The sequence below is a fragment of the Limanda limanda genome, chromosome 10 (assembly GCF_963576545.1).
Source record: "Limanda limanda chromosome 10, fLimLim1.1, whole genome shotgun sequence".
Lineage (NCBI taxonomy): Eukaryota > Metazoa > Chordata > Actinopteri > Pleuronectiformes > Pleuronectidae > Limanda > Limanda limanda.
In genome coordinates this window covers 16,303,162-16,319,875 of record NC_083645.1, presented here as the reverse complement: position 1 = coordinate 16,319,875, position 16,714 = coordinate 16,303,162, and the positions used below count along the sequence as shown (strand labels likewise).

The 16,714-nt window shown below is 42.2% G+C and overlaps 4 protein-coding genes across 4 annotated transcripts; all 4 read left to right on the top strand.

Moving 5' to 3' along the window:
- The first annotated feature begins 101 nt into the window (after positions 1-101).
- On the top strand, positions 102-2,477 carry LOC133011422 (protocadherin alpha-8-like). Its single transcript, XM_061079153.1, has one exon. The coding sequence runs from the start codon at positions 102-104 to the stop codon at positions 2,475-2,477; it is 2,376 nt and encodes a 791-aa protein (XP_060935136.1).
- A 1,095-nt stretch (positions 2,478-3,572) lies between these two features.
- Positions 3,573-6,341, top strand: LOC133011421 (protocadherin alpha-6-like). Its single transcript, XM_061079152.1, has 2 exons — positions 3,573-5,930; positions 6,273-6,341. The coding sequence occupies exons 1-2, from the start codon at positions 3,573-3,575 to the stop codon at positions 6,339-6,341; spliced, it is 2,427 nt and encodes an 808-aa protein (XP_060935135.1).
- Positions 6,342-6,875: 534 nt separating this feature from the next.
- LOC133011420 (putative protocadherin beta-18) lies at positions 6,876-9,380 on the top strand. The gene has a single exon (XM_061079151.1). The coding sequence runs from the start codon at positions 6,876-6,878 to the stop codon at positions 9,378-9,380; it is 2,505 nt and encodes an 834-aa protein (XP_060935134.1).
- A 1,093-nt stretch (positions 9,381-10,473) lies between these two features.
- On the top strand, positions 10,474-12,858 carry LOC133012065 (protocadherin alpha-3-like). The gene has a single exon (XM_061080029.1). The coding sequence runs from the start codon at positions 10,474-10,476 to the stop codon at positions 12,856-12,858; it is 2,385 nt and encodes a 794-aa protein (XP_060936012.1).
- The last annotated feature ends 3,856 nt before the right edge of the window (positions 12,859-16,714 follow it).

Here is a 16,714-nt window from a genome sequence, read left to right as displayed (position 1 = left end):
TGGAAGAGGATGGACATTTTCACACGTCTGAGAGTTGGATGTTGCCAGTTTAAGGAAGGGATCGTTTGTTTGACGGATTTTTGACGGATACGCGTGTAACGATGGAACAAAGAACACGCGAAGGGCGAACGGCGCATGGATGTGTGGTCAGCTGCCTGGTTGCGTTGCTTTTGTGGAGCGTGGCCGCGGCGCAAATACGATATTCTATCCCTGAGGAGGTAAAAGAAGGAACTGTGGTCGGGAACGTCGCAAAAGATCTTGGATTAGAGAAGAACACGCTGAGAGAGAGGAAGTATCGCATCGTTTCCAGTAACGCGGATCCTCTTTTCCATGTAAATCAGAACGATGGCATTCTGTATGTGAGCCGGAAGATTGACAGAGAGGAGGTGTGCGCGCAGAGCAGTACGTGTTTAATCAATCTAAAAACCGTGTTAGAAAACCCACTGGAGGTGCACTATGTGGGAGTGGAGGTGCTTGATATAAATGATCATTCTCCCAGTTTCTCAGAGAAGGAGACGACCTTAGATATTTCAGAGTCCGTGTTACCCGGAGTACGTATTCAGCTAAAAGCATCGCGTGATTCAGACAGTGGTCATTTTTCCGTCCAACATTATAAACTTACAAACAATGATCACTTCCGATTGGAAGTTAAGGATAAAGGAGATGATGGTAAAATACCAATATTAGTAATTCAAAAATCTTTGGACAGGGAAACGGCAGGAAGCCATTCTTTATTACTGACTGCACTGGATGGGGGTAAACCACCGAAATCTGGTGAAATTAATATTCTAGTAAATGTTTTAGATGTGAATGATAACGCTCCTGTTTTCACTAAAGATGTTTATTCCGTAATGCTCAATGAAAACGCACCAGTCGGAACAACAGTCATACAAGTGAATGCAACTGACAACGATGAAGGACAAAACGGTGAAGTTGTTTACTCGTTTACCAACAGTATCAGTCAAAAGTTATTAAGACTGTTTGATATAAATCCCTCAACAGGCGAAATAATTGTGAAAGGTTTAATAGACTTTGAGGAGAAAGACAAATATGACATTGAAATTCGAGCATCAGATAAAGGTCTTGCTCCACTGGCTACAGAAAAAAGTGTAATTATTAAGATAGTTGATGTGAATGACAACACACCTGAGATTGAGGTCACCTCACTTTCGAGCTCCATCCCTGAAGACTCCAGACCTGGAACTACAGTTGCTCTAATCAGTGTAAATGACTTGGACTCTGGTCTTAATGGGAAAGTTATTTGCTCCATAGTTGAGAATGTTCCTTTCATTCTATCACCATCTTTGCAAGATAAAATGTATTCATTAGTAACAAAATCCCCTCTAGACAGAGAGAAACTGTCACATTATGACCTGACAATAACAACAAAAGACGCTGGTCAACCTCCATTATCGTCTGAGAAGACAATAAGTGTTGTGGTGTCAGACGTGAATGACAACAGTCCACAATTTTTACTAAGCCCCTATACTTTCTATGTAACAGAGAGTAACAATCCAGGCACCTCTGTGTTTTCTGTCAAAGCTTTAGATGCTGATGAGAATGAGAATGCACATATTTCTTATCACATTCTCAGAGATGGAAGCAAAGATAATAAACTGACTTCATTTCTTAATATTAACTCAGAGACCGGAGACATCATGGCTCTAAAAAGTTTTGATTTTGAAACGCTGAAAACTTTCCAGTTCCACGTTGTTGCGTCAGATTCTGGAACTCCGTCACTGAGCAGCAACGTCACAGTGAACGTGTTCATTCTGGATCAGAACGACAACGCTCCAGTTATCCTGTATCCAGTCAGCTCCAACGGTTCTGCTGAAGGTGTGGAGGAGATTCCTCGCAATGTGAACGCAGGACACTTGGTGACTAAAGTCAGAGCCTATGACGCTGATATAGGATATAACGGTTGGTTACTGTTTTCACTGCAGGAAGTTACTGACCACAGTCTCTTTGGTTTGGACCGCTATACAGGACAGATCAGAACACTTCGCTCATTCACAGAGACAGACGAGGCTGAGCACAAGCTGCTCATACTGGTCAAAGACAATGGGAACGTGTCACTCTCAGCAAAAGCTTCTGTCATCGTCAAAGTCGTGGAGCCCAAAGAAGCTTTTGCAGCTTCTGATGTTAAAAGCTCAACAAAAGCAGATGAGGACAATAATGTGACTTTTTACCTGATGATAACTGTGGGCTCAGTTTCAGCTCTTTTTCTCGTCAGTATCATCGTGCTGATTTCAATGCAGTGCTCAAAGTCCACAGACTACACTTCTAAATATGTACCAGAGCCTAATTATGATGGGACACTGTGTCACAGCATCCAGTACAGATCTGGAGACAAACGCTACATGTTAGTTGGACCCAGGATGAGTATAGGATCTACTATAGCCCCAGGAAGCCATGCCAATACAATAATGCTGCCTGACAGGAGAGGGATGTCTGGAGAGGTAAGATTACGATCTTGAAACTGTGAGGTGACTGTGCTGTTTGTTTGCAGAACATCAACAATGTCTCATTAAGTGAGATTTTGCTGCATTCGCTGGCTTGGTCTTTTTATGCAATGATGACTTCACACCCTTTTGGATTACGTTTTGGTAATAACATAGCTTTTTTAAGTATCTGGCTTTGAGAATATTTTCATTCACTCATTCAGAAAAATTCTGACATCATGCAGAGCTTTAACATTCTGCACTCTGTCTGAGGCCATGGGAAATGCTTGTAGTTCTTTTGCTCTGTTATGGTATTTTTTTTTACTGTTTAGTGCTGATTTCAATCCTTTACATATTGCAATTTTACCCAAGATCATTCATTTGCATTTCAAGGGAGGGAATGAAAGCTAATTTGTTTCTGATTGATTTGTGTGCCCCCTCAGAACCTCAACATGACCACCATGTGATGACAAAGTTAGCTTTACTATTTTGCAAAATAATAAGTGCAGTGTGTGGGTGTGACAGGCTTGTTAAAGTCGACCCAGCACCACTCAACTCTGAAATAAGTGAAGATTACTCCCTTAAAATTATACAGGCCTACTTAACAGCGACATTTCACTTCTGAATGGTGTTGAAAGTGTTTGGCCTAATTATCTGATGTAATATCATATATTGTCTTAATTCACAGGAAAGTAAACAAATGCTCAACGTAGATATGTGCCATTTTTGGAAATATAGTTTCTTTGCTGTGACACTTTTAAAAAGGTTTCGTGTTCCATTGTTAGAATATTGTTTTCAAAGGTTTGGAGGTGCTAAAAATGAATCCTCAATTGACTCACTGTGCAGCCTGCATCCCTAAGTTTTCCACCGTGAGAAATAAGGACGCATGGTGTCAGTGTAATGTAAAAAGTCCGCGTTGAACGTACTCGTCATCATCGCTGTTTCGGGTCCGCCTCTTGATAACGTTCTCGCTTCGATGCTGAAAGGATCGTCTCTGTACTTGTGCACCTTCCCTGAATTCTACACGTATATGAAGAGAATGCATATTTACAAATCGGGACGTTTTGGATACTGTTTTTAAAGGGAAGTAGCTGTTGTTGTGAAGGAACACGCAGGATTTCGCGTTTGATCATGGAACAAAGAAGACGCGAGGGGCGAACGGCGCATGGATGTTTGGTCAGCTGCTTGGTTGCGGTGCTTTTGTGGAGCGTGGCCGCGGCGCAATTACGGTATTCAATCTCTGAGGAGGTTAACGAAGGAACTGTGGTGGGAAATGTCGCAAAAGATCTTGGATTAGATAAGAACACGCTGAGAGACAGGAAGTATCGCATTGTTTCCAGTAACGCGGATCCTCTTTTCCATGTAAATCAGAACGATGGCATCCTGTATGTGAGCCGGAAGATCGACAGAGAGGAGGTGTGCGTGCGGACCAGCACATGTATGATGAATCTAAAAACCGTGTTAGAAAACCCACTGGAGGTGCACTATGTGGGGGTGGAGGTGCTGGATATAAATGACCATTCTCCTAGTTTTCCAGATGAAGATAAAACGTTGGAGATGTTCGAGTCCGTGTTACCAGGAGTACGTATTCCGCTGCAACCCGCGCGAGATCCAGATGGTGGTCCCCTTTCTGTTCAGCAATATAAACTCAGCTCCAATGACCATTTTCGTTTAGAAGTTAAAGACAAAGGAGAAGATGGTAAAATACCTGTTTTAATTGTGCAAAAATCGTTGGATAGGGAATTTGCGGAAAGACACTCATTAGTGCTGACTGCCCTGGATGGGGGGAAACCTCCGAAATCTGGTTTAATGAATATTCTAGTAAAAGTTTTAGATGTAAATGATAACGGCCCTGTCTTCTCTCAAGAGGTTTATTCTGTGATGCTCAATGAAAATGCTGCAGTAGGCACAACAGTCCTGCAAGTGAATGCAAGTGATTTAGATGAAGGACCAAACGGAGATGTAGTTTACTCATTTAGCAATAGTGTAAATCGTAAGTTCTTTAAGCTTTTCGAAATAAATCCATCAACAGGTGAAATAACAGTAAAAGGTCTCATAGACTTTGAAGATAAGGACAAATATGAAATTGAAATCCAAGCATCAGATAAAGGCCTTGCTCCTCTGGCCACACAAAAAAGTGTCATTATCAAGATAGTTGATGTGAATGACAATGCACCTGAGATTGAGGTCACCTCTTTCTCAAGCTCCATCCCTGAAGACTCAAGACCTGGAACAACAGTCGCTCTTATCAGTGTTAATGACTTGGACTCTGGTCTTAATGGAAAAGTTATTTGCTCCATTGGTGAGAATGTTCCTTTTACTTTAACACCATCTTTACAAGATAAGATGTACTCATTAGTAACCAAATCCCCTCTGGACAGAGAGAAACTGTCACATTATGACCTGACAATAACTGCAAAAGATGCTGGTCAACCTCCGTTATCGTCTGAGAAGACAATAAGTGTTGTGGTGTCAGATGTGAATGACAACAGTCCACAGTTTTCACTGAGCCCCTATACTTTCTATGTGACAGAGAGTAACAATCCAGGCACCTCTGTGTTTTCTGTCAAAGCTTTTGATGCTGATGAGAATGAGAATGCACATATTTCTTATCATATTGTCAGAGATGGAAGCAAAGATGATAAACTGACTTCATTTCTAAATATTAACTCAGAGAACGGAGACATCATGGCGCTTAAAAGTTTTGACTTTGAAACATTGAAAACCTTTAAGTTCCACGTTGTAGCGTCAGATTCTGGAACTCCGTCACTGAGCAGCAACGTCACAGTGAACGTGTTAATTCTGGATCAGAACGACAACGCTCCAGTCATCCTGTATCCAGTCAGCTCCAACGGTTCTGCTGAAGGTGTGGAGGAGATTCCCCGCAATGTGAACGCGGGACACTTGGTGACTAAAGTCAGAGCCTATGACGCTGATATAGGATATAACGGCTGGTTACTGTTTTCACTGCAGGAAGTTACTGACCACAGTCTCTTTGGTTTGGACCGCTATACAGGACAGATCAGAACACTTCGCTCATTCACAGAGACAGACGAGGCTGAGCACAAACTGCTCATACTTGTCAAAGATAATGGGAACGTGTCACTCTCAGCAACAGCTACTGTCATCGTCAAAATCGTGGAGCCCAAAGAAGCTTTTGCAGCTTCTGATGTGAAAAGCGCATCAAAAGCAGATGAGGACAATGATGTGACTTTTTACCTGATGATAACTGTGGGCTCAGTTTCAGCTCTTTTTCTCGTCAGTATCATCGTGCTGATTTCAATGCAATGCTCAAAGTCCACAGACTACACTTCTAAATATCTGCCAGAGCCTAATTATGATGGGACACTGTGTCACAGCATCCAGTACAGATCTGGAGACAAACGCTACATGTTAGTTGGACCCAGGATGAGTATAGGATCTACTATAGCTCCAGGAAGCCATGCCAACACACTAATGCTGCCTGACAGGAGAGGGATATCTGGAGAGGTAAGACTTTGTTCGTGAGAAAACCAAGCTTGTGCCTGATGGGAATTTTATTAATTTCTTTGTTCATTAGTTCCTTTCACGTGTCATTTTTTAGGCATCAAAATATAATTGGTCTAGGCGGGCTATTCGCGTGGAACCCTACTGTTTCAAGTGGAATTTTAATATTGTTGTTCTCGCTTTTTGTCATAGAGGAAAATATTTCAAAGTTGATACTGACGTGAATGCTGCCTTATTGTCCATTTTTTGATTTGTTATCTCTGCCTTTTCACTCCATTTTCTGAAAACATATTGGTGTGAGTTGCACGGTTGGCGGATTGTCACACATGTTGCACTTTCTTTCAGACCACATTGAGATTTGAGCTTCCCAAAGTCATACATGTTGCTTTGCTGAAGTTAACTTCCTGGTGTTGACAGGCTTTACCCTAATGCACCTATACAAGAGATGTTCAGGGTCACATTAATTATTAATTAATGTTTTTACAAGCAAATCAAATTCAAATGTATGCTCACAGATAAATAATTGGTGGAGGATTTAATGCCTCCACGTTTATTCAGAGGAAAAAAAGCTTTTCTTGGTATTTTAGCCTGATGTAGTATTTATCCAGAACCCCAGAGTCAAGCTTAAAATAAATAACACTTTCGTTCAAAAAAAGACTTGAAAACGGAAATTCCTTTGTCGTGAACAGTGTGATCGCATGGTGTCAGTGTTTTAGGAAAATAACGACTCTACTCTTCGTCACTGTTGTTTGGTCCCACCTCTTTGTAGCACACTGAATCCGACGCGGACGGGAGTCGGTGTTCTGCGATAGCTTTATAAATATTGTCCAGTATTTTCACCATTTTTTGAAACAGAGTGACTATTGGCAAAATCGGATGTCTTGATTGCATTCATTTCAATGCGATTACTGATCCCGGGAGGAATCGTGAACAGTTTTGTTTGGGATCATGAAACAAAGAGGATGGGAGCTGAGAAGGGCGAGAGGACGGTGGATGTGCTCCGTGGTTGCGGTACTTTTGTGGAGCGTGGCCACGGCGCAGTTGCGGTATTCAATCTCTGAGGAGGTTAACGAAGGAACTGTGGTTGGAAATGTCGCAAAAGATCTTGGATTAGATAAGAACACGCTGAGAGAGAGGAAGTATCGCATCGTTTCCAGTAACGCGGATCCTCTTTTCCATGTAAATCAGAACGATGGCATCCTGTATGTGAGCCGGAAGATTGACAGAGAGGAGGTGTGCGCGCAGATCAGTACGTGTTTAATCAATCTAAAAACCGTGTTAGAAAACCCACTGGAGGTGCACTATGTGGGAGTGGAGGTGCTGGATATAAATGATCATTCTCCAAGTTTTCTGGAGCAGGAAAAAACGTTGGAGATTTCAGAGTCCGTGTTACTCGGAGCACGTATTCCCCTGAAAGCATCACGGGATCCAGACGGCGGTCATTTTTCTGTTCAGCAGTATAAACTCAGCCCAAACGACCACTTCCGGCTGGAGGTTAAGGATAAGGGAGAAGATGGTAAAATACCCATTTTAATTGTGCAAAAATCTTTGGATAGGGAGGCAGCAGAAAGTCACTCATTAGTGCTGACTGCTCTGGATGGAGGAAAACCTCCAAAAACTGGTGAAATGAATATACTAGTTAAGGTTTTAGATGTTAATGATAACACTCCAGTTTTTTCTCAGGACGTTTATTCTGTGATGCTGAATGAAAATGTTCCAGTTGAAACAATTGTCATACAAGTGAATGCAACTGATGTAGACGAAGGACCAAATGGAGATGTAGTTTATTCGTTCAGCAACAGTGTGAGCCATAGATTGTTAAAGCTTTTTGATATCAATCCATCGACAGGTGAAATAACTGTTAAAGGATTAATCAACTTTGAGGACAAGGATAAATATGAAATTGAAATTCAAGCATCAGATAAAGGTCTTGCTCCTCTATCGACTCAAAAAAGTGTCATTATCAAGATAGTTGATGTGAATGACAATGCACCTGAGATTGAGGTCACCTCTTTTTCAAGCTCCATCCCTGAAGACTCTAGACCTGGAACTACAGTTGCTCTTATCAGTGTAAATGACTTGGACTCTGGTCTTAATGGAAAAGTAATTTGCTCCATCGTTGAGAATGTTCCTTTTATTTTAACACCATCTTTACAAGATAAGATGTATTCGTTAGTAACCAAATCCCCTCTGGACAGAGAGAAACTGTCACATTATGAGTTGACAATAACTGCAACAGATGCTGGTCAACCTCCATTATCGTCTGAGAAGACAATAAGTGTTGTGGTGTCAGATGTGAATGACAACAGTCCACAGTTTTCACTGAGCCCTTATACTTTCTATGTGACAGAGAGTAACAATCCAGGTACCTCTGTGTTTTCTGTCAAAGCTTTTGATGCTGATGAGAATGAGAATGCACATATTTCCTATCATATTCTCAGAGATGGAAGCAAAGATAATAAACTGACTTCATTTCTAAACATTAACTCTGAGAACGGAGACATCATGGCTCTAAAAAGTTTTGACTTTGAAACACTGAAAACCTTTAAGTTCCACGTTGTAGCGTCAGATTCCGGAACTCCGTCACTGAGCAGCAACGTCACAGTGAACGTGTTCATTCTGGATCAGAACGACAACGCTCCAGTCATCCTGTATCCAGTCAGCTCCAACGGTTCTGCTGAAGGTGTGGAGGAGATTCCTCGCAATGTGAACGCTGGACACTTGGTGACTAAAGTCAGAGCCTATGACGCTGATATAGGATATAACGGCTGGTTACTGTTTTCACTGCAGGAAGTTACTGACCACAGTCTCTTTGGTTTGGACCGCTATACAGGACAGATCAGAACACTTCGCTCATTCACAGAGACAGACGAGGCTGAGCACAAGCTGCTCATACTGGTCAAAGACAATGGGAACGTGTCACTCTCAGCAATAGCTACTGTCATCGTCAAAGTTGTGGAGCCCAAAGAAGCTTTTGCAGCTTCTGATGTGAAAAGTTCGTCAAATGCAGATGAGGACAATAATGTGACTTTTTACCTGATGATAACTGTGGGCTCAGTTTCAGCTCTTTTTCTCGTCAGTATCATCGTGCTGATTTCAATGCAGTGCTCAAAGTCCACAGACTACACCTCTAAATATCTGCCAGAGCCTAATTATGATGGGACACTGTGTCACAGCATCCAGTACAGATCTGGAGACAAACGCTACATGTTAGTTGGACCCAGGATGAGTATAGGATCTACTATAGCCCCAGGAAGCCATGCCAATACACTAATGCTCCCTGACAGGAGGGGGGCATCTGGAGAGGTAAGAAATGTTGCTTTTTATCAGAGCAAAAATCCACATCCTAAATACACATTTGCCAAAATTACTAAATCACACACCTTTTCCAAACAGCTGGACATAAAATTACTTTATAAACATGAAGGAAATGGGGAGGTTTCTTGTTTTTGATGTACTGCTGAGTTTACTTGATGGTTCACAGGTGGTTTTGCATTTGGTTTCAAAATGGTCATTGATTTAGGGAATCACAGACCTTAATGCTGTTATATCCTTGAAGACATCCAGGTGAAGTAACAACAATTAATAGACATTTGCCACAAATTGTTTTCTTATTTTAACAAAATGATAGCAATGTGGGCACAGACAATGATACAAGCTGAAATGAAATTATACATATCTTTTGGAGAAATTTTCTATTTTTGAACATGCTGCTTGATTAATTGGTGTATTTTACCCCAATGACGATTAATTCCAATTGCTTATCACATCACCAATGTTTGAGTAAGCTGAAAGCAGTTGTTGAACATTTAAAACTCTAACATGCTCTGGACAGATTGCTTTTGGAACTAGTATATCATTCCTGATACATCTGTGTTTATTGCTGATATGTTCTTTTCTTCTTTTTTTGCATACACATATTGACCTGTTTACTAAATGCTGGATAATTGGACATAGTACAAGCTTTTTTTACGTAACATTTAAGAATGCAGGCATTGTGTTTCACTGGAGCCTCAGTTGAAATGTCTGAATGCAGCCAGACGTGTCGCTATCCATGGTGCTGAAAGTTTTTTCAGTAGCAGCCACTTCTCTTTTAAAATGTTTCCACTTTAGGACTGTGTGTTAGCGTAGATTCTTTGAAATAACCATCTTAGAGGGAACTGAGACTGTGAGTCAAGTCCCTTGATTCATAGAAATGATTGCTTATTAATTTATCATAACACCAAACTGTTTTTCTCCTTTGGCCATTGATTTCATTGCTGCATTGTTATTTCATATTACTATATTTTGAATGAACAGTGCTGCAATAACGTTGTGGGTCGCATGGTGTCGATATATTGGCAAATAGTGTCTCTCACAGTTTGGTCTTCAGGTCCAACCCTGTTTTTGCCATTAAAAAGGCTTGAAGAAGAAACTAGCGCCATATCATTCCCAGCACTGATTTGGCGATGGAGCGCAGTTGGCAAAGGAATACGGCTGTATATTATTTCCTTATTACACTATTATAAAGTCCGGAGTTATTATTTCGTCTGTCTATTTGCAAACCATGGAACAAAGCGGACGGCAGGCGTGGATAGAGCGATGGAGATGCGTCACCTACATGGTGGCATTGATGACATTGTGGAGCGAAGCGTCAGCTCAGATTCGATATTCCGTATCCGAGGAGGTTAAAGAAGGAAGTGTTGTGGGAAACCTAGCAAAAGACTTGGGAATTGACAAGGCGACGCTGAAAGACAGAGAGTATCGCATTGTCGGCGGTTCAACGGAACCTCTTTTTCACTTGAACGGAGACGACGGCATCCTGTACGTCAGCAGGAAAGTGGACAGGGAAGAGATCTGTGAACGAAGCGATGCGTGTGTGATAAACCTTAAAACGGTACTGGAAAACCCGCTGGAAATCCATTATGTGACCATAGAGGTGCTGGATGTAAACGACCACTCCCCCATTTTCCCAGAGAAAGAGAAACGGCTGCAGATATTTGAATCGACGTTACCGGGCGCACGGTTCCAGCTCCAACCCGCCCGTGACCCAGACGGGGGTCCGTTTTCTGTGCAGCAGTACAAACTGAGTCCAAATGACCACTTTCGTTTGGAGGTTAAGGAGCGAGGCGAAGACCGTAAGATGCCCTTCCTGGTTTTACAGAAGCTGTTAGACAGGGAGGCTGCGAGGGAACACACGCTTCTGCTTTCAGCTCTTGATGGTGGGAGACCAGTGCGCTCTGGAACAATAGAAATACTGATTGAGGTGCTTGATGTTAACGACAATTCGCCAGTTTTTACAAAAGATACTTATTCTGTTATATTAAATGAAAACACACCTCCTGGCACGTTAGTTGTACAGGTTAATGCGACAGATTCGGATGCAGGCGCGAACAGCGAAATCGTTTACTCATTTGGCAAAGAAGTGGACTTAAATGTGCAGAAACTATTTACCATAGACGCAGAGACTGGAGAAATTAAAGTGATAGGTGTGATTGATTTTGAAGTGAAGAAAAGCTATGAAATTGATATACAAGCGTCAGATAAAGGCCCCGTTCCTTTGTCCACTGACAAAACTGTGGTAATAAAAGTAGTCGACCTTAATGATAATCCTCCACAGATTGAAGTCACGTCATTTTCAAAATCAGTTCCTGAGGACTGCAGAATCGGGACAACAGTTGCTCTGATTAGTGTCAATGATTTGGATTCAGGCCTCAATGGAAAAGTGTCTTGCTTTATACGCGAGGATTCTCCTTTCGCTATTTCTCCGTCCTTGCAGGATAATATGTACGCCATAGTGACCAAGTCCAGACTCGACAGGGAAGAAAAGTTTTCTTATGAACTAACAGTTGTTGCGAAGGACACCGGTGAGCCCCCACTCTCATCTGAAAAGACAATAACTGTTGTCGTATCAGATAAGAACGATAACGTACCACAGTTTTCACTGAGTCCGTATACATTTTATATTAGAGAAAATAATGACAGAGTAGCAGCGATCTTTTCAGTCACGGCATCTGATCTAGACGCTGGTGAAAACGCGCGTATTTCTTATCACATTCAGCGGGAGAGCAGGGGAGACAGTATGGGTCAGTTTTTAAATATTAACTCGGAAAACGGAGACATCATGGCGCTAAAAAGTTTTGACTTTGAAACGGTGAAAACTTTCCAGTTCCACGTTGTTGCGTCAGATTCTGGAACTCCGTCACTGAGCAGCAACGTCACAGTGAACGTGTTCATTCTGGATCAGAACGACAACGCTCCAGTCATCCTGTATCCAGTCAGCTCCAACGGTTCTGCTGAAGGTGTGGAGGAGATTCCCCGCAATGTGAACGCAGGACACTTGGTGACTAAAGTCAGAGCCTATGACGCTGATATAGGATATAACGGCTGGTTACTGTTTTCACTGCAGGAAGTGACTGACCACAGTCTCTTTGGGTTTGACCGCTATACAGGACAGATCAGAACACTTCGCTCATTCACAGAGACAGACGAGGCTGAGCACAAGCTGCTCATACTGGTCAAAGACAATGGGAATGTGTCACTCTCAGCAACAGCTACTGTCATTGTAAAAGTTGTGGAGCCCAAAGAAGCTTTTGCAGCTTCTGATGTGAAAAGTTCGTCAAAAGCAGATGAGGACAGTAATGTGACTTTTTACCTGATGATAACTGTGGGCTCAGTTTCAGCTCTTTTTCTCGTCAGTATCATCGTGCTGATTTCAATGCAGTGCTCAAAGTCCACAGACTACACTTCCAAATATGTACCAGAGCCTAATTATGATGGGACACTGTGTCACAGCATCCAGTACAGATCTGGAGACAAACGCTACATGTTAGTTGGACCCAGGATGAGTATAGGATCTACTATAGGCCCAGGAAGCCAGGCCAATACACTAATGCTCCCTGACAGGAGAGGGATATCCGGAGAGGTAAGATTATGTTTGTTGAAAATGTGAGGTGACCGTGCTGTTTGTCTGCAGAACATCAACAATGTCTCATTGAGTGAGATTTTGCTTAATTCGCTGGCTTGGTATTTCTATGCAATGTTGACTTCACACACTTTTGGATAACGTTTTGGCAATAACATAGCTCTTTTAGGTGTCTGATTCTGAGAATATTTTCATTCACTCTTTCAGAGTGTTGGACCCAGGATGAGTATAGGATCTACTCTAGCCCCAGGAAGCCATGCCAATACACTAATGCTGCCTGACAGGAGAGGGATGTCTGGAGAGGTAAGAAAAAGTCTTTTACGTCAGGTGTGTAAGTGCTAGAATACTGAACAACACCAATGAGTCAGAACAGCTCGATACAAATTGACTCTATGCAAAAACAATGCCAACAAAATCATACTCAAGGGAAATTAGGAGGTTGTGTGTCCTTTTAAAAATGTAGTTGTTGGATTACAGGTGGTTGTGTAGCTGGTGCACTGCAGATAACATGTTGGTCCTGTTGTGTCCTAATGTATTTAAAAGTCTAACTAATATCAACAAATGACAAAACTTCTCCTTTTATCATGACAGACGTTATCAAGGATTGTATTATCTTAATACAGTGTATTCCTGTAAACAAATACTAATTAATTACCTAAATGAAGGAAATGTTACTGTATGTAATAACATCAAACCTATTCTGTCCTTTCCATCTCAGTCTGCTTTCTATTTTAGGACTTTCTGGAATTTTATGTTCAGTGCACTGACCGATGTGACTATTAATAATTTAGAATGGAATGTGCCTATTTCAGACTGTGTGTGGTTGTGTAATGAGCTTCAGTTCAGCAGATCTTTGAAGGAGAGGTTTATGTTCAGTTCGGTGTATTCCTGTGGCCACTGTGTTGTTCTATGTCTTATTTGTGAATACATAAGTGCAACAATTTCTGTCACAGCCTTGCCTAACATATGCATAATTTGATTGACTGTGTCTGCCCTCCATGTCTCTGCTCTATCAGTTGCTAAATATCCAGATTGTTAAATAGAAAATATATTGCCTTCTTCAAATAACTGAGAGCACATGAATTGTGGTCTGTGTCGATTTCATCCTCTCAGACATGTTTCAGATTTTTCCCCCTTTGCCTATCTAGTCGCGTGTGAACAAAGAGAGCGACTGGCCGTCTCAGGATGTAAGTTCAGGTCTGTGCTCGCTGATGTAGTGGAGGTGATTCAATGGGCCATGAATGGCTGGAGCTATGACAGGGAGAGGGGGAGAGAGAGCCTGCGGATGGTGTGCAGTGAATCACAATGTACTGCCAGTCAGGTGGGGTTGGGACACTGTGCTTCAGCAGGCTTCGCCCTTAACTACAGGACTGCAAATACAGTGATCAATAATATTTTTTATAGTTTTTAATTTGACTGGCTTTGAACAATGAAATTACTACACAGTGATGTAAATAACTGCATCACACACACACACACTAGCTCCTGAGCAGATGATAGCTTCTGTTCGACCAAAAAATAGGTCAAATTTGATCACATGTGTGAAAGTCTACATGCTTCCTGGCTGATTCTCTGTCGAACACTGTGTGTTGCCCATAGCAACGCACTGGGAGACCCACCTCTCGGAGTCTACTGGTTTCCACAGACTAGCATGCACTGAGCTGTCTTAGCAACAGCAGCGGAAGAGGATGAAGGAGGGAGGGAGGGATAGAGAGAGCAGTAGAGATGGGGGGAGGGGAAGTGGCTTTTGTATAACTCATCTATAGATATCTCACAATATTTAATGAAAATGTGTTTATTTAGAAGGAAACACAGATTATGTCAACAAAATCAGGCAGCAGATGGTGCAGATATAGAAGCAATATTGAGGTCTGCAGTAGTTGAGCTTCTAATTAGATATTTGAGAGGATGGGGATCATCTTTTCTCTCAAACAACTGGGTCAACCTTAGATTCCCCACCTATAGAACTGACTGTCAGACAAATGTGTGTGTATACAAAGCAGTAAACCAGTGTGCGGTCTGAACCCAGGGCGAGAGAGGATCAGTTCAGATTCAGAGTGGAGAAGCAGTTCGGCTGCATGGCGTGGAGACTGGTCACACTATCGCTGTAGCTCCTCTGTCCAGTTAACTACCCCTTTGCTTGTATGTTTGAATATTTTTTGTGAGGCATATTTGATGTGTGTGTGAGGCATCATGTGATCTTGCAGTAGTCCGATGCTGTGCCCGGACAGTGCGACGCACAGAAAAGAAAGTGTTACTGATGTGATTATAAATGAGTGTGTCTCATTAAGAGTGCAGGATGATGTCGGTGGATCATTAGTTCTCTCTGTGAGCTGGTTGAGTGTCTTTTACTGAACTGTAAGGAGCTTTAATTACTAAGCCATGGTGCTTTTGCCTGCATCATTTGGAGGGGGGGGGGGGGGGGGGCAAAATGGATGAGACAAGGGTGAACTGCAACTCGTGCCATGCAGAGTAGATGTCTCTCTGAGCTACTGAAAAATCAACACATTGTGTGTGTCTGTATTCAACAAATCTTTTACGTTTTCTACCAATACTACTCATAACTAGGTCATGAATACAGCATGTTTATCCTATATACATCCTGTGCATTTTCCCCTCTGTATGCTCTCTGTGGTGGAGTTGTGGCTGCTTGCTCCAGTGGGCTTGTCAGTCTGCTTGGCTGCCTCAGAAGATCCACGCGATTGTGTTTGCATTGCACAGTGCAACGACCCTCGTTTCACGTGTCCGTGTATGTTGTCTTTGTTAAGCGGGTGAGAGCTTTGTTTCCTCATTAAACTGGAGTCACTGTCATGGGTAGAGAGGGTATAAGAGCAGAGGCAAAATGTCAGAGGGGGAGAGAGGAGGCACAGCTGCTCCACCAGGAGAGTGCAGACTGTGTGAACTGTAAATTCAGCAAATTGAGAGAGTTAGTCCTTCTATTGACTTTCACTAGCAACCTTTTAAGGATCCATCTCTCTGACCTATTTACTCACATTTTATTTAAAGCTTTCTAAACATGTGCTTTATTTCACCGTACTTATTTTACTCTTCCTTAAGGCTCTTAATTCTGAACGTTTCACCTTAAGCTCCAGAAAGAACAACAGTCTGTTTACAGGGTGCAGCTATAAAGGGATGAACTTATTATCACTGCCACAGAATTACATGGTTACTTGACACCTGCCCACTAAACAAGCATTGTATGAAACAACGATAAGACCTTTAAAGTAGATAATTGGATTTTACATTTTGTGAAGGTTATAGTTAGCTTCTATTTTAGATGTGTATACTTCCATATATACATTTTAGTCCTAAATATTCCAGCATGTTTAATTCCAAAATGCAGAATATCTTGTTTTTAGGGAACAGATAGAAGAACTTACTGTGATAAGACCTAAGAATCTGCTCTTTGTTTTTGTTTTGTGGGTGCCGAGGAGATATGTCATCTCCTGATGAGTATTTGCTAGATAGTACAATATTGTTGTTATGCTAAAATATACCACTCCCTGCAGTACACTCTGTTCTGTTCTGCCTCTGCTCTGTTCCACACAGCACCCTGCTTTTCCCTCCTCTGTTTTTGCAGCTTCCCTCTCAGTCTCCTCCATTCTTACCCTCCATATTGGATTGCTGCTTCCCCCTCCCCTCCCCCATCCCAGTCTTGCCCTCCTTTTCCCGCTTTTATGTGTGTGTGTCCTTCGTTTCCTCTTTCATACACCACCCTTTTCTATCTCCCCGTCTTTGGCTGCCGTCAATTCTGTGGTCCCTCTCTTCTCCCGTTTCTGCCACATGCTCTTTGGCTCGGCGTTGCCGTGCCTCATGCCTGTAGGGTTGTGGCTGTCGATGCTGCATGTGTGCTGTTGTGTGTCAGTGGGGCACACTCTCCCTT